The sequence below is a fragment of the Rissa tridactyla genome, chromosome 18 (genome assembly GCF_028500815.1).
Source record: "Rissa tridactyla isolate bRisTri1 chromosome 18, bRisTri1.patW.cur.20221130, whole genome shotgun sequence".
NCBI lineage: Eukaryota > Metazoa > Chordata > Aves > Charadriiformes > Laridae > Rissa > Rissa tridactyla.
Genome location: NC_071483.1, coordinates 1,131,474 through 1,149,261, shown reverse-complemented (window position 1 = coordinate 1,149,261; position 17,788 = coordinate 1,131,474). Strand labels below are relative to the sequence as shown.

Here is a 17,788-nt window from a genome sequence, read left to right as displayed (position 1 = left end):
TACTCGGATGAGGACTCCCCTGACAGCAGTGATTCAAAGCAGAAACCAGTCCCTGAGCGCTGGTGCCCAGGCCACCAGGGAGGGAGTCAGAGCTGTGACTTGTCACTACCTGGCCTAGGAACAGGGGGTCCTGCAATGTTGCTGAGCGCCCCAGGTCTGCGGGAGCAGGAATTCCCATGGGAGCCAGGTGGGAAGCACTAACCCCATCTCCTGGGAGAGTCTGGACAAGCTCCCACCCCACGTGTGACGTGTCCAGAGCTTGGTAGGCACAACCTGTGGTGCCACTCCATGGCAGTCACCAACAGAGAAAGAACTGGGAGGCCAATTCATAGCGTTTCAGGTAGGCTCCTGTTCCGATTTCCCCTTTGGAGAGGTGCCTGTGTCCCCGCTGACCGCACAGATCAGGATCCTGGTGCTGGATGTCCCTCTGGAAGAGCCTGTCTCTGTCCTGTGAGGAGGAGAGCTTCCTGGTGACGTTAGATCCTGAGGCTGAAATAGCCCCTTTGGGAAAGTCACCTCCTCTCTCTGTTTCTCCCCGTATTGACATCAGGAATCCTAATACTGGCCCATGGCGATCAAGTGCCCTGAGATGGCTGCGGGAGGTGAGTGAGCGGCAGCGATTCATGGCGGAGCAGCTCCCCCCCCTGGCCTCCAGCAGCCGATAGCCAGGGCTGGCTCCGCTCTTCTTGCCCACTTCAGCTACAGAAAATCCAGCATCCTTTTTTTTCCCCTTTTACATCGCTCTCCAAGCCAACTGGCAACCTCTTGTTTTGGGCTGTACTCAATTTCTCATCCTTTCTGGTGGCCAGGACCACATGGCAGAGGTTTGGGAACTCAATCCGTAACACTGCATAAATCGCTCACACAATCAGCTGCCTTCGGAGGAGGGGAACTGGGGTGCCCATAAACACATGGTCTAGTTAACAAATGACATTTCCCACAGCTCCCTTCTGCCAGCGCATAATCCTCTTCCCCTTCCCCTTCCCCATCCCCTCTGAATAATCTTTACTACGTGCTCTGTCCTAGGTGACATTTATGGAAACAGCAGAGAATATTCTGCAGGGAACAGTCTTGCGTTGGCACAGTGGGGGAGAACACAAGATGATCTAATACGCCTTTTCGGTCTCTGCTGCCTATTTTTAAGCTGCTTTGTTTTTGGAATCCCAGCTGCAGATTTGCTTTCATAGCCTCTGTCCCTTTTCCTAGCACATCATCTCCCTGCAGACTGAGTTTCTGTACCTCTGAACCCCCGTTAAGTGCTCCTTCTCCTCTTTCCCTGGACCACACTCTCCCCAGGGCTCTCCTGGCCGAATGCTGGGTCGCTTTCCCCTGCAACATCCCCTGTCTTTCATCTCCTCTGCTTCTGGTGCGTTGCAGTGCCCACAATTTGAGCCTCAGAAATGCTCTTTGGAGCAGATGGCAAGTTTATTGCCACCCCGGAAATCAACCTTCTCTGCTTCATGGGGAGAATAAAACCTTACTAATACCACATTCTGCTCAAGGACGCCGGATTCGCAGGGAAGAAATGATGCTGCCACGGGTGCAGGGCAGCAGAGATCGAGCCCCAGGTGGCTCTCCCTCTCTGATTCTTCTTCATGCTGTAGCCCGACCATCTGCAGGTGAAGAGGGTTACATTTTTGTGTTATTTTTGGTGGCTCAATGAGCTTTTTAGTTACCTGCATCTGTCCCAGAAGTGTTATTGCTAACTGTGGTATCAGGGCAAGGCTCATGCAATGGAAAGACTCTAAACGATCAGAGAGGCAGAAGAAGGGAGCTCGCTGGGAGGCAGGAGGAGGCAGCGGCAGCTCATCCTTCCCTTGCGCAGGGAAACGAAGGCAAGTGGCAGCTCAGCCTCGCCGACCTGGAGCGGGGCTGGCCCTGGTCTCTCCTCACTCCTGCTGTCCCTCCCCAGCGGTCCCTCTGCCTCCGTTTCCTGGTGGCAAATAGAGGTGGTGGGTTTTGGCGAAGCATCAGGCTGCTGGAGAGAGAAAGGAGGAGGCTTTGCTGGGGGCAGGGCAAGGGAAGAGGGTCAGCTTTCTCACCAGCCTCTTTGGTTGGATGCAACATCAGAAAGTAATAATGAGAGAACCGCCAGGTGGAAGGGAAAGGGTAGGGCTTTCCAGGTTCCCCTCTTCTTTTGCCTCAGAAGGAAATTGGTATTCAGCGTGGCTGCTTGTCTAGACACACAGCCTTGTAGAGAGATTCGCCAAGCTCCTTAGCTCGATGAAGTGACATACGTGTGATTATCATTTCAACCAGGGATATGCCTGATCGTGCTAATACGAGCCTGCTGAATTACTCACACCTATTAGCAATACCAGCATCTGCAAGGTGCTGAGTAATTGTGCTCCAGGCTGGGGCTCCGGCCGACGCATGTAGCAGAAGTGGGATGAAAGTCTCTTGGACCTTGAGTGGTAGAAGGTTCCAGTGGTTGTGCTGATGCTGTACACAACAAGTTTGGTCTCTCCTTTTTAGTGCTCAGTGGGGTTCGTGTCACCAGAAGGTGACTGTTCTAAGGTTGCTGATTTTCTAACCCTTGTTTGCGTGCACAGGGAATAACAGGAAGGTGAAAGCTATTGAAGTATCAGCGTGTGGCTCAGGAGACATCAGCTCAGTCTCCAGTTCATGCATTAGCTGACTGGGAGCAGCTCGAGCTACTCCAGGACGGAATGGATTTGCTTTAGAGCGTTTTCAAAATGCGGACAATTAGGTTTTGCCTCCGAACCAGTGCTTGCTAGCAGGCTCTGCTCGTCTCGGTGCTCCGCAGAGGCTGTTGGCCACCACGCTGGGTGGTGGCCTTGCAGCAGCTTTGCAGGTCCCAGGCTGCTCTTCCCCCTTGTCATCCCGTGCCTGCACAGACGGGTGGGCTTCCCCCAGAGCCAGGACTCAGGAGAGGGATGGGAACCCGCGCGCTGGGTTTGGAGGCAGGTCTGGGTTTGGTTTCCCAGCTCTTCCCAAAACTGATGGAGAAAAACACGGCTTGGAGTGACAGACTCCCAGCACTGGTTTTCCCAGCGGCAGGGAAGAGTGGAACAGGAATCAAGCAGGGTCTTCCGAACCTCTCGCAGCATAAATGAACGTGGTGCCGGTCTGTCTGTATTTGGCTGTTGCTCGTGTTTCTGTGACCTGCCTGTCCCCTTTCTGCCCTGTTTGGCAGCAGAAGGGAGGATCTCGGCGGGAATGGTGCAGAGCATCTTCTCCGAAGAGCTGCCATCTTGAGCAGCTACTTGGCATTGTGCCTGCTTATCAGTTTTTCCCCTGATTTCCCCCCCTTACCTTCTCAGCTGTAATGCTAAATTTAGCCTTCCTTCTTCCACAACGTAATTACACAATTTGCTGCCTTATGCAATCCAGAAGTGCTGCTGGAAAGGGGTTTCAGGTTGTTGCTGCTGTGGGATGTAAATACAAAACGTTATTGCTACCTAATCCTTTGTCTCTGTGTGAAAACTTTGCATTTTGTGTTACAGATATTGTAGGAAGTACAAGCCAGAGTCTCTTCCAGTAGAAATTGGTATTCAGCATTGGCTTTGCTGTTACCGCTGATAGACAGGAGTTGAAAATCTGATCCTCTCTGAAAGCGGGCATTCACTGCAGCTCCTGGGGTTCAACAGGGTGCCGGAGCTTTTAGCAAATAGGAGGGCTTGGGATCTGGGCTTTCAGCTCACTTACCGCAAAGCCGTGATAAAATTGTAAGCTGACTTATTTCTCTGATGTGTTTTTTTGCCCCCCTCCTCCTTCCCAGCTCTCTCCTGCGGAGTTCCCAGAGCCCCGAAGAACGGCGTTGTCTTTGGCAAGGAGTACACGGTGGGAACCAAAGCCGTGTACCACTGCAACCAGGGCTTCCAGCTGCCGCCCGGGGAGGAGCCCAGCGCCGAGTGCCTGCAGGCTGGGCAGTGGAGTAACGGCAACCAGCCCCCGCAGTGCCTGGGTGAGTGTTTCCAGCCCACGGGGGATTTTGGAAGTCCCTTGGGTGATGTCTTCCAGCTCTAGCATGGCCAGCTCTCCCTCACAGGTGCGGTATTTGGGACACCGGGTTTCTAATCCTGCATAACCTGGGTCTGGTGTCCCCTCCCACAGTGTCTCACTTTCCCGCCTGTAAAACAGAGGTGCTAGCGCTGGCCCCTCGTTACAGAGACTGCACACTTGCTGAAACGCCCTGAAGTGGAGTTAAACACCTATTAACGTCTCTCTGTCTCGTTTCTTTTCCCCGACTCACCACGTCTGGTTTTTAGCTGTCACCTGTCCCGATATCAACAGCATTGCGGTTGAGCACGGTCGATGGCGGCTGACCTACGAGATCCAGTACCACTACAACGCCCAGCTCATGCTCATCTGCGACCCCGGGTACTACTACACTGGCCAGCGGGTCATCAGGTGCCAAGCCAACGGGACGTGGAGCATCGGCGAACCGATGCCCACCTGTAAAAGTAAGAGCAGCGGAGGTCGGGAGCGGGGCTGGGGCAAACGGCTCTGATACAAGAGAGTTTGGGAGCGGGGAGAGGTCATCTCCTGCTCCGATTCTGGGTTTAATCTAAACAGTTCTGCAGGAACTGGAGCACGTGAGCTCATCTATTGCTGTTGGGTCCCAGCAGCTTGGCTGTCACTGGGGCCAGAAGCTCTGAAGTTTGCTTTTAAGAAAGAAAATAAAAAATTCTGATTTAAAACCTAACCTCTTCCAATTTTATGCAAACGCCACGTTTACGAGGGTAACGGTGTCACCTGTAAATCAAAAAACGCACTTGGCAAAGCAGCAGCTCGCTCAGTCATTCTGACATGATTGCTGTGCTTCGGATCTTTTCTTTTGTCAAAGGTGGAGGTTTTTTTCTCTCTAAGTGCAGATAGAGCCAGAAAAATTTGTCCTACAGAATGGCAGCTTTCACTTCCCTCCTGCCTCCCTTTGTTTCTAGAGATGCACCTGCCGACTTTGGTGACAGATGTAGTTTTACCCCTGCTAGTTCTTCAGCCAGATCCGGGAGCGTGAGCCTGACCTCGTTTTATTTCTTCGGCGTTATTGCCACCTAAATTCAAATGACAGGATCTTGGCAATGCACTAAGGTCAGCAGCACCCAGCGTGAGGCTCTTGCTTTCTTGCTGAGTGCGAAAGCTCCAGCGGCTTTGCGGATCTTTACGGTAGATAGAATAAAGCGCTGGAGCTTGTGGCTGGGAGCTGCGTTTGCGGGGGCTCCTGGCCGGGCTCCCGCGGTGCCCTGCGAAGGGCTCTCGGCTGGGTGTCCTCCGTGGCTCTGACCCCACCTCAGCTCTGTCCTGCAAGTCACGGTGTCGGAAGCAGCTGGGTGTCACTTTCTAGTTGGAAATCTGGGGCCATTTTGTGGCTTTCCTGGAAGTCAGGCTTGCCGGCTGTACCTAGCAACGTGTTAATAATAGAAATATTCCTGTGTTAAAACCAGGAAATCACAGGAAGTGTGAAAAACTTCTGTAGTTTCTTCCTAGCCAGTCTTATCTTTAGTATTTCCCTCGTGTCCTGAAGCACAAATATTAATAGCACTTGTATTTGTCACCTCATGTAACACAGCTCTGAATTGTTGTTATTGGCCATTTAATAATCTTTCCTCCTCATTTCTGACTCCAAGAACAGCTTGTGGCGGTAAGCCTCACGGAGCGTATTTCTTTAAAAAAGGCATCTCCCTGCCTGTTCTCGCATACTGTCCTTGGGGATCTCTTGCAGTTATCTCGTGCGGGGACCTGCCGACTCCGCCGAACGGGAACAAGATCGGCACGCTGACCAGCTACGGGGCCACCGCCATCTTCTCCTGCAACACTGGCTACACCCTGGTGGGGTCCCGCGTGCGGGAGTGCATGGCCAACGGCCTCTGGAGCGGAGCAGAAGTCAGGTGTCTGGGTAGGTGTGGAGCACCCGCGATGTGGCGGGGAAGGACTCCTGATTGCGTTTCAGGAGGGAAACGGAATTTTAGCTACTGATTCAGGAGGGAACCCGAGCGAGGACTCGGTGCGACTGAAGCAGTAGGGGTTTAAGTAGATATAAAAAGGAAGCAGGCTTTGATTCCTGACTGCTCAGTGGATGCGTGAGGTGTTTTTGAGACTGGAGAGGAGAGCTTTAACATTGATAAGTTGTTTCTACTGCTGCTCTGGTTTTATTTATGGCCGCCGAGACCCGAAGTCAGGCCCGCCAGGGAGTGGGGGTGGCGTGCGGTGCCCTCAGGAGGGGCAGGCGCGAGCTCTGGGTGATTCCCCTTGTCCCCCTCCTGCAGCGGGGCACTGCGGCGTTCCCAGCCCCATCGTCAACGGGCAGATCAACGGAGAGAACTACAACTACCGCGGCAGCGTGGTGTACCAGTGCAACCCCGGGTTCCGCCTCATCGGGATGTCCGTGCGGATCTGCCAGCAGGATCACCGCTGGTCTGGGAAGACGCCTGTCTGTGTGCGTAAGTATGTGGTCGGATTCTGTTAGCCCTGGTGACGGCCAGAGGACAGGAGCACGTGTAAAGACCCTTGTTCCGTTCGCACACCCGGGCCGCGTACGGTGGCGTCACACCCACAGGGTGCGTGTGGTGCACGAGCGTCCCCGGGGTTCACGCGGGAGAGAGCTGAGGTCTGGCAGGAGCGGCAGCGCCGCAATTTTGGCTGCTTCGCTTCTTCCCTCTGCTTCGTTAAATTCCACTTTTCTGTGGTGTTTTTCATATGCTGAGTTTTGAGCAACCTGGTTTAGCAGAAGGTGTCTCTGCCCATGGCAGGGGAGTTGGAACTAGGTGGTCTTTAAGGTCCCTTCCAGCTCTAACCAATGGACGATTCTATGGATTTCTAACGGATGAGCGCAGTCGAGGTGCGGTTTCTGAGGAGACCAGCCTTCGTGGGGGTGCGGGGAGCTCAAAGGCAGACATAGCCCTGCCAACACACCACAGTTGTCACCATCTTTGAGACCAACCCAGACAGTCCTTCTCCTCTGATCCACCTTCACAAGTCACCTTGTGCAACCTGCGCATTTATCTTTCCAGTAAATAAGCTAATTAAGTAAGTCTCTAGAGCTCTAAGGTGTTAATAAGTTTAAGCATCTTCTTGTCAATGGGCAGTGTGTTTCATATCGTGATTCTCCAGTTGTTTGCTTCCAGTCCCTCCTGTCTGGTTTAGAGCTTTCTGTGCTGAGGCACAATAGTAACGGCAAGGTAGGAAGTAAGGAATGACCTATAAATCAAAGAATATGCAGATTCCAGCCTGAAAATAAGAAACAGACTTAAGCTGTCGAGGTTAGCAGAGACTCCAAAATTCGGAGGATGTCTGGGATTCTGCATGAGCTTTCTAGGAAAGGAATTATTGGAAAGGCTGTCCGTGGGTCTGTAGGTAGGTTTGAATTACCTTCATACCTGAGGAGAAAGTTTTGATTCACTTTTACCTGCCGAATGTGTACGTACTAACCGTGGATCAGGAAATCATATTGATAGACGTCCTCTTGCTGTCAGGCAGATTAATGGAAACGCAGGGTTTTCTTCTAAACATCCGTTTTTGTGGCTCATCTCGTTTCTTTTGGGAGGGACCAAACCCGCTAGAACAAAGCAGCTGAGCGTTGCTCATCTGTACGCGTCTGCCCGCGGAGCCAGTACAGCGCCGGTTCCTGTGCCGTGCCCTTTGTGCCGGCTTCGGGCTCGGGCGCCTGGAAGCCCACCAGGCTTTTGTGCAGAGACCTGTAGAGGCGTCTCACGTGCAGAAATTGGCCTTGAAGTTATTGCACTGCGTTAGGCCTTAGGGATAACATAAATTTAATGTCGTTAAAGCAGAGCACAGTTGGGCGCTGAAAATAGATGCATTGGGGCTTTATTGCTCCTGAAGCAGCTCAGGGCACCGTGTGCGTTAGCACATTATAATTTCCTATTGTCCTGATATTCTCTCTTTAAACCTGCAGCAGGTGCTTCCTCTGTGTGAACGGGTCTTTTTGATCCATGCCAACTGCGGGCAGCCTTTTTTTTTCTGGGACAGAATCCATCACCTGTTTCAAAACATGGATAATCATATCCAGAAGTACCTCAGAGAGCCCGACATCTGCTTCCTGCAGCACTGGAAGGCTCTCTGGCTTCGTACGTTTTAGACCTGTACCTGTCACCAGCTTGCATAAGGAATGAACTCCCGTCCCTGTGGTAGAGTCCAGCCCTGGCAGTCAAACCCGTTATGGATCTTCTGTGGGAATTTCATCTTCCCCTTTAGCTTCTGGCTTTGGCGGCCGTACAGCTAAACCGCTGGACTTCCACTGGTGGACCATTACCCTGTTTCAGCGTGACGATGGTCAATATTGCTTTGTCCTCAGCTGTCGGAAGATGTCGCGTTCCTTAGGCAGCCAGAAGTCGCTGTATGGCGGATCCTGACGTTTCTTTCGCGCAGCGGAACTCGCTGCTGTTCTCAAAGCAAAGGTCTGCAGGCTTCCCTCGCAGCAGGGGCTGTGTCCTCCCCGCGTCACCCCCCCCTGCCCCGGCGCCAGCGGAGCGGCACGGGAAAAAGCACTTTGAATCCGAGGGTTGTGTGTGCTCACTGCTGCTCCAGCCTTCGCCTCAGGCTGCGACCCTTCAGCCCTTCGCCTCGCCGCTGGCCCGAGCTAACAGCAGCCACAGGAACAAGAACTACACAAAACCCCTCATTTCAGGGATTTAGAAAGAAAGGTTTCCCCCTGAAGTTTTTCCCAACTTAAAGCAGGAAGATTTAAGCTTTCTAGGCCATATGCTAGAAACCTGATTTTTCTCATATGTTTCCTCTCTTTTAACTATCCCTGCAGGTGTTACTTTATACTGCAGCGAGCGTACGTCTGACTTGCACCAGGGAGAGGGAGGGAAACATCAGGTTTCATGACTGAGCGCGTGATGCCCAGGGTAATGTAAGGCGATAGATTAATAGCAGTAGCTGGGATTTTTGAAGAGGAGCTCTAGGGATTTATGGTATAAGTCAGTAGGATGCTGGCATTCAGCTGCTCGGAGAGCGGTTCAGAGAATTTCTTTTGCCAGTAAAATGAACAAAGGTACCATGCTCTCAATTTGATTGAGTATTTCAACAGAGCTGGCCACAAATCTTTGAAGTTAGTGTTGGTTTGAGGGTTGATTTGGGTTTTTTTTTATAGTCTCCTTCCTTGGGAACTTCTTCCAATGGATAATCCCCTCTCTCCCAGGCAAAAAAAGTAACCCCTCTGATTTCTAATTGCAGCCATCACTTGCGGCCACCCTGGCAACCCTGCCAATGGCTTGACCCAAGGGAGTCAGTTCAATCTGAACGACGTGGCCAAGTTTGTGTGCAACACTGGGTACCGCCTGGAAGGAGCATCGCAGTCCCAGTGCTTGGCCAACGGCCAGTGGAGCAGCACCCTGCCCGCCTGCCGCGGTGAGTCCCCCGCCTCCGCCCCCTCCGGACAAAGCAGACTTGGCTGCATCTTCCTCCTTGGGTACTGCGGGTTCCTAAAATCCAGCTTGAGGCTGGATTAAATTCATGTAAACCAAATCTCTGAGCGGTTCCTCAGGAAGGTACAAGCGACGTTTGAACGCCAAGGGCTGGGTAAATCTCATGCAACAAACCTGATTTTCCCTTTGGCTTCACTCGAAGCTGTTAGTGGTCCCTGCCCAGCCCTGCATCTTCCAAGGCATTGAAGTGTGTGTTGTAGGTGGGGAGGACACAAGAAAATGTCAGTCCAGACCCTTAGTAGAGGTCGTCCTGGTAGCCCTGGCCAGTTTACTCGAAGCAAATGCTGCAGTCTTTGTGCAGAGCCCTTTCTTCTGGGCTGCCCTGCTTCCGTGGGCATTAGCGCTTGAGTTCACTTATCAGATTCCCCCCCCTCCCTGCACTCCCTCCCTCTGTACTCCCTTAGTCCACTATCTCTGTCCATACTGTTGCTGTGTGGCTCAAGACATCGGTTCTTCTCAACTGGCCAATGTAAGTGCCGTTTTGGGGCCAGAGAGCGAGATTCTGCTGCCCAGCCTCGCGTGGCAGCGCAACAGCCTGCGGGATTACCTCTGCTCTCTCTTTTTTTCCTTTTCATAAGGATTTTTTTCCTCTTTCTGCCCCAAAGAGTCTTTAAAAAAGAAATCAAAAACCCCTTAAATTGTGGAATATGTGATTTGCTATTTTTTCCCCTTTTTCTGCTCATCTTTGGAGAATCCTGTGTTCTTTGTTACACTCTTTGTTTTGTATTTTTTTTTGTTGTTTGTTTGCAGTCGTAAACTGTACTGACCCCGGGCACCTGGAAAACAGCATCCGTCAAGTGCAGCCAAGTGGTCCTCACAGATTCAGCTTTGGAACAACTGTCTCATATCAGTGCAGCCATGGATATTACTTATTGGGTACACATGTCCTTACCTGTCAGGGGGACGGCACTTGGGACCGTGCCCTCCCACAGTGTCTTTGTAAGTTCTTCAGAATATAATACCCATCCACCCCAGGTTTCCATCCCATGTAGTTCTCAGCTGAATGGTCATGTAAAAACTCTGGATCTAAAGCCCTTTGTAATCCATGGGAATCATTCCATCAGCTTTACTGGCCTCTGGATCCTGCCCACAGGTGGAAAATAAGTGGTCTGAGGAGAGAAAGCCTGTTAGACAGGGAGGGTTTCCCTCTGCAGGGGAGGGCAGCTCCCGCTGAGTTTACTGGTTCTGTGCAGCTCCAGCAGAAGTATTGCAGGTGGAGAAGGGCAGCAGAACTTCTGCAATCCAGATCTTCTGAGGAAGGAGCGTGCAATTAGCCTGACTGAGGACAGAGCACATTTAGCACCGCTCAGGCGTGGCTGAGTTTTCATACACCCACTCGTCCCCGCGGCTCTGGGGGAGGGAAGCAACAATGCAGCGGTGAAATAAATGCAGCCTTTATTCTGCTCAACGCAGGTGCTAAAGAGGATTTGCTTCCTGACCCTTACTCTTAAGTTTTTCCCCCTTTCTTAGAGTATTCTGGCCCTTTCTGCCACTGCAGTTTGCGGGGGGAATTGGGGGGTTCTGGGTGATGGTTTGGCTGAAGGAGTGGGTCCAGCAGTGTAGGAAGACATGCGATATTCACGCTGGTCTCGTGCTGGAGTTGCAGTACCTAGTCCAGGAGATCGCCATCCGTGCGTTGTACGAAGGGTGTCAGCGGTGGGGTCCCTGTCCGACACTGGGGAAACCAAGATCCAGGTGTATTTGGAGCTGACGCAGGGCTGCCCGCTGGGCTGGGGGCAGAGGCAGGGGCAGGCCAACCCCAGCACAGGCGGTGTGTCCTTTTGGCAGCTGTCATCTCCTGTCACCTGGCCTAACGAGTCGCCAAAGCAGTCAGAAATGGAGCTCCTTAAGTTCAAATCGGCTGAGCTGTTCCAAAGCCATGATTGTTTCTTCTTTTTTTGTATTATCCTTTGACACCTAGTCATGAAAAGTAGTTTTCCGCACATTTTCCTTTCCTTTTGTTAGCAGCATGCCACCTTCTCGCCTTTGCAGCACCCTGCACAGGCCGTGGGGAATTGACAAGTGACAACTGCATGTTACTGCAGCCACAGGGGCTCCGGAGGGTAGTTATCTTTTAAAACCCGGGAGCCTAATATCTCAGGCTCCTGGTCCACAGCTTTCCAGCTAAGTAAAAGGGATCTCCTTCCTTAAAGTGTTGGGCATCCCTTGGCTTGGAGGATTTGTGGGCATTCTCAAAACTTTGGAAACTCAGGTCGGTTTTACGACTGGTTATCTGGATTCATGGCCTTCATAGTTCAAAGGAAAAAAGGCAGAGATTTTTGCATGCCTTAGTTTTCTGCGTGTGGAACTTAAGGTGTGCTCAGTGCTGAAACCCATACCCCTTTAAAGTGTTTATAACTGGGTACCTGAAGTTCCTAGGTGTTTTCTAAACCATAAATTAAGAAGGTTGATGCCAGACAGGCTTGGGTTGTCTCATGCCTGTTTCTGAGGAGAGGGTGAAACCGAGCTGATCCCCTTTCAGGGGTGGGAGAGTGACTCCGATAAGTGAAGTACTGAGGAGCAGAGCCTAGTGCATCAGAAGAAACAGTCTTCACACGGTGTACATAAATCCTTTAAAAACCTCGATACCGCCACAGGTTTTGAGCTTAGCTGAGTCTGCTGGAGTATCTGTTATTAAATTGTTAGTTACAGTGTGAGTTCAAGGATTAGCTATCAAACCCATTTCCTTGCAAAGCGTCCTTGGTTTTAGTCACAGCTCTGCACCAGTATATTTCAACGCCCACGTGCCCAGACATACGCGTGCTGTCCTTTTTATTGAAACGTACATCATGTTTTCCACCTAATGCCAGCATTGGTATTTTTAGACTCGAGCGGAGGGAGAGAAGATATCAGTTATGGACGCTTTCCTTCAGAAAGCGAGCGGTGCGTGGTCTTTACGCTGGGCATCCTCATCCGGAGCTGTCTGATAGCCCCTGGATCTGTCAGGGTATTTGTCAGCAGCCTCCCTGTCCCCACTCTGATTCCTAAGCTAAAGTAAACCTATTAATTATTGTTAGCGGTGGTTTTTTACTGGCAATGGTTGAGTGAGCAGTGCTCAGAATCTGCCGGGGTGATTTGCTCAGGTGTGACACGGCATCGATTGCAGCTCGGTGTCGCAGGACCTGGCGCCACGGGAGGTGGGGGGGGTGAGGCTCTGCCTGGAAATATTCATGTTGAAGAAGGGAGGAGTTTGCCAAGCAACCTGCAAAATGCCTGTCAGTGTCAGGACGAGGCGTTTGTGCACAAACCCCTGGCAGTTCTTATAGAACCAGCTCACGTTCCTGGAAGGAGAGTGCGGGAAGGCCTGCTGTGCCACACCTGCACCGTGGCATGAGCCACCGGGCATTTGGTGGCCTCTGGGGCAGACAAGTAGGTTTAAGCTGACGAGGTCCCATGCAGCGACCTCAAACACACCGTACTCTGCTGTGTACCTGCTGCGTCTGCCGGTGAACGAGCGTCAGGGGCAGCTCCCTCGTGGCTGAAGCCGTTGCATCTGTCTCTTACAGTGGTCTCTTGTGGCCACCCCGGCTCCCCGCCCCACGCGCACATCTCGGGGGACAAGTACACCGTCGGCTCCGTGGTCCGGTACAGCTGCCTGGGGAAGCGGACTCTGATCGGCAACTCCACTCGCATGTGCCAGCTGGACGGGCGCTGGAGCGGGTCCCTGCCCCACTGCTCAGGTGAGGGGGGCTTCGGGAAGGAGGGGATGGGGCAGTGCCGTCCTCCACTACCCCTTTTTTACCCTGCGAGGGGGCAGCCCGATGTGCTTTGCTGAGCTGGAGAAATGCACATGCTACAGAGGGAGGTTGTGGAAGGCTCTGAAAATCACTGCCCTCGCAGCTCTCCAGTCTCCTGCAACTTGGATGAGAAGCGCTGGCAGAGAGCAAAGCGCTCAGCTTGCAAGACGAGAAATAAATCACTGCAGCAAATGTTTGTGGTAGGAGGTGTGCTGCAGCCTGCTGCTTTACAGTGTTCTCCATGCGGAGTCTGTACGGGATGAACGTGTCTTAGGCAAAATCAGGTCCTTGCATCCTCTCCGCAGCATCTGACCCCACGTTTCTCATGCATTCCAATAAAGAAGCCCACATGGCCCCTTTCCAGGGCCTGACATCTGCTGTTATGGCAGCACAGCAGTCCCGGGTCTGCACAAGGCAAGTGGAAGCTGGTACAATGGGTTTCCACATCATCAGCCTCTCCACCGAGAGCAGTTTGGCAACAGAAGTCCATCCCCACTCCCGTGCCAGAGTGGGAAAGGTCTTGCACTGAAAACATCCTGATAAGCAAAAAAGCCCCCAGTGAGATGGGCTTGGGTTAAAATCCTGAGGGATGCCATGAGATGTGCTTGCCAAACCTTCCTGAAGTCGGGGTGCTGGGATCTCAGCTGATGGCTCCAGTGGAGGGAAGGGTGGTGAATAGTTGGCGGGATGCTGGGCAAAGCCCTCCCGACGCCATCGCGTCGCTTGTTCCTTGGAGAGCACGGAGGCAGACAAAATAAGAACTTAGTTGGAGCAAAGCATTTGGGACAAGTGTTAATTTTTAATTATGCCACTTAGATTTAGCAGCTCCACTTGACCAAGTTTAACCTCTGCTTCAGAAAGGAAAAAGAAATCAGGCAGAGTCATCCTCTTATTCAGAAGCCGTATCTGCAGAGTTCTTGATCTGTAGCTGCTCGGAAGGGTTTTCTGCTCTAATTCGTGCCTTTTCCCCATGTGGTTTTCACTGTCTCTCCTGTCATCTTTGAGGGTGGATTTTTGGAAACGTTCAGCGTTACTCTCACTGGCTCCTGCTGACATCTGGTGCCTGTGGTTTTTCTGAGTGACTTCATGGAGGCAGCTTTAGGGCTGATGGCATTTGACAGACGCGCTCTGATTTGGGGCCAGGTGAATGCCCAGTACCTCAGAACCGCGATTTCCACCCGAGGGCTTGGGGAAAGGCTCCTCTTTTACACCAGACTCGGGTGGGGTAGTTGTGCAAGCATTGAAGAGCGAAGCCTTTAATCACATTCCTCTGAGCACAAAGATCCAGCCCAGAGCCTCGTTGCCCCAGTGGCTCCCCAGTATGCGGGAGTACGCTGGGATCTGGGGCAGGAACCAGCAGAGCTCCATGTCTTCTCTGGCTCTTGCCCAGGGGCGGTTCTCCAAGGCCCCTTTCCCAGGGGCAGGTCACAGCTCAGATCATCTCCTGCCAAAGGCTCGCCACGGTGTGCAGAAGATCCCTACGGTGTGACAACGCTTTTTTGCAAGATGAAACAAAAGACTTTGATGTAAGTCATTATGTGAAAGAAAACGCTGAACCTGGAGCGTTCTCCCCCTTCTCTTTACAAGGAAGTACGTTCCCCAGGTGATGAATGTGCTCGTTATGTTTTATATTACGTGTAGCCCTGCAAAGGCTGTACCTGCAGCAAAGCGCGGAAGGCCCAGGAACTTCATTGCTAGCTGCAGGAGTGAAATAGTCTTTCCTGGCTTGGGGCTGGATGTGTTTACGCAGATCATTAGCGGAGAAAGCCAAGAACAGGGAAACACGGTGTGAGCCGGTGTCGGGCAGGAAGGAGGTGGGCATTTCTCCAGCCTGCTCCAGAGAACCCCTGCGAGGCATCGGCTCCAGCTGCTCCCTTCCCTCCTGTCCCCCGGACTTACAGCCGGCAGCTCCAAGTGTTCGCAACTTGTACGAGCGGATGTTTCTCAGCTGGATCCCTCCAAACCCAACAGCTTCTTGTTCTGCAAATACAATAGGGCGTGCTGAGGTGGCTTGGAGCATGTTGTAATTTCTGCTTGGAGGGAAACCATCCACATGACTGATGCTGGCAACCGCGCTGCTGTCTGCTGGAGCAGCTGCCGCGGAAAGCAGCTGCAGCTGCTGAGGGCTCCATCTTGAGATTCGGGACTTATGGGCCTTATTTTGCAACCAGCTTAAAACCAGTGGGGTCCCGGAGTCAGGGGACATTTCATCTGGAATTTTTCCGCTCTGCTGAGAGCTACTCGGCGTTGAATCGAGTCATCCGTGCGCTTCAAATCTGCACGCTGGCCCTCTGAACGCCTGCAGTCGAGAGGGAAGGAGGGCCAAACCCCACGGCTTGCTCTCTCTGCTGATACTGTGCTCTCTTCTTAACAGGAGGCAGCCAGGGCGTGTGTGGTGACCCGGGGATCCCCTCTCATGGCATTGGCCTGGGAGATGACTTCGATGTAGGCAGCGTGGTCCGGTTCAGCTGCGAGCCCGGTTACCTGCTCCGGGGTTCATCCGAGAGGACCTGCCAAGCCAACGGCTCCTGGAGCGGCACACAGCCGGAGTGTGAAGGTACTTTTCCCACCCTGCATCCTCTCCCGCATCACGCCGAGCCTGCCGTGGGTGTCCCCAGAATGACCGCAGCAGGGACGGCCGCCCAGCCAGCCCGTCCCCTCTGCTTTAGTTGCCAGGGACAGTCCGGTGCTGCGAGAAACGCTGCTCTTGTTCAGTATTTCCTCCAAATACTGGATGTCAAGGACCCTTCTCCCCTTCCCAAACACCTGCAGGTCACATCTCATGGCAGGGCGTTCCAGGGCTAGAGGGCGAGTAGCACCTTTTTGCGTGCCCAGCTCTGCTCGGCTGTGCTGGGTGCACCGGGGTGGGGGTATAAAGGGCTGCAGGTTGTTCAGACTCACGCCAACATCCAGACGGAGGTACGGAGTAGGAAGAGCCTTGGGGAGCGGGTCCTGCCTCAGTCATGCCCCAAGAGTGTCGCTCGCAGGCTCGCTGCGGGAGTCCCGGGGGTGAATCTCCCTCGGGCATCGCACCCAAGCACGTGATCCGATGCCCCGTTTGTGTAAGATCTGCGGGTCCGGTACCACTGACTAATTCATGGTTGCTTTGTTGAGGAAATTAAGCAGAATGAGAAATGTCGATAGCTTCAAACCTCCGTCAAAGCTGGAACTGGCACAGGCAAGAGTCATTTACATTAAGCAGAAACGCAAAATGCTGATTATAATCCAGTAAGCATATTTTCGTATTTGAAAACCCCAAACCCCTTATTTTTCCATTTGAAGGAATGGAGTAAGACCCTATAATCCAATCTAATAAACCCCCAGCCGGATTCTCTGAGCTGTGCTGCTCACTGTTACTGTTTTATAAAAGTGTTTAAAAATCAATTGGGGAAGGAACAAAAGCCAAAGCAAGGCAGGATACCAAATGCAAGGAGACCTGGGCAAGTGCTTCTCTCCAGCTGATTTGAAAGCCAAAAAGCTCAGAGTTTGTAAATGAATTGGAAATTTATTCCAAATTGATGGAGCTCTTGATTGAAAAGACACTGAATCATGTTATTAATACACTCAGGTCTCGGGGCTTTTTTTCATTCTCTATTTTTTCTTTGGCTGGAAAGGCTCTGTTCATTAATCTCAGGATAAATAACCCATCAGGTTCCAGAGGCACCAAAATACGGATCCCTGGCAGATTTTTTTTCTTACTTTATGAATAATAATAACATTATCCCTATAATGTAGTCGTTTAACGTTAAGTGCTGACTGGCCAATATAGGAAAGTAATTTACAGTGATGAGCCCTGTGTCTCTGTCATTTGTATTCACGGCGCGTTGCAAGCGCTACAAGGTGTTCTTCTGACGGCACTTTGAGTGGTGTATTCAACTTTCTGGAACAGGGGAGGGAGGGGAGAGATTAATTTAGGGACTGAATTCCGGGCAAGCGAGGCTGAGGGCTGAGCGCCCAGGCGGTGCCCGGCGGAACGGGCATCGCTGCTGCTGTGGAGAAGCTCCAGCGTGGCCGCTCGGCCCCTCCGCGCTGCATTACCTCTGACTCACCCGCTTGTTCACTGCTCTCAGCCACCAAAATTGAGCAAAAATCAAGCCTGGTGGGGCTTCGCAGGTCACCGGCACTTGCCTGCCCGGGGAATTTGATGCAAATTGCTCTGCAGACGAGGTGCTGGATGAGCGCGGGGGTCTCGGTCCCTCCAGCGGGAGGTGAGGCCCCGCTGCAGAGCAACGCGGAGGACACACTGTGCGCAGCCCGCGGCATAAACAGGAGGGGAGAGGAGCCGTTACCTCCATCTCAGAGAGAGCAAGCTGCCATAATAGGTTCAGTTACAAAGCATCTGCGTGACTTTGGAGTCCAGGGGCTGATGTTTGACTGTGGGTGTCTCTGCGCCGGGCTGGGGACAGCTCTGCTCCACAGAGGGGAGTTGGGTGGCCCGTGGGGGCACCGGGCTCTGCAGAGGGTCACCTGGAATCTCACTGGCTCTTCATCCTCATGCCTTTCACCCACTACAACGTTTTTTTAAGAAAGCCCCAGGATTAGGGAGGCAGGAAGAAGTCACAGCTGATTTTATAAAACGTACGAATGGTTTGGAATTAAATGAATTGCGGGGTCTCCTTCTGAGACTCCTGCTTCAGTCTG

General features: G+C 52.4%; 1 protein-coding gene across 1 annotated transcript in view; it reads left to right on the top strand.

Moving 5' to 3' along the window:
- Positions 1–17,788, top strand: part of CSMD2 (CUB and Sushi multiple domains 2) — a 293,220-nt gene that overhangs the window by 256,511 nt on the left and 18,921 nt on the right. The window contains exons 50-57 of the mRNA XM_054223614.1: positions 3,743–3,928; positions 4,233–4,427; positions 5,687–5,860; positions 6,231–6,404; positions 9,160–9,333; positions 10,161–10,349; positions 12,917–13,090; positions 15,522–15,704. Coding sequence (XP_054079589.1) covers positions 3,743–3,928; positions 4,233–4,427; positions 5,687–5,860; positions 6,231–6,404; positions 9,160–9,333; positions 10,161–10,349; positions 12,917–13,090; positions 15,522–15,704 — 1,449 coding nt within the window. The remainder of the gene's footprint in view (positions 1–3,742; positions 3,929–4,232; positions 4,428–5,686; positions 5,861–6,230; positions 6,405–9,159; positions 9,334–10,160; positions 10,350–12,916; positions 13,091–15,521; positions 15,705–17,788) is intronic.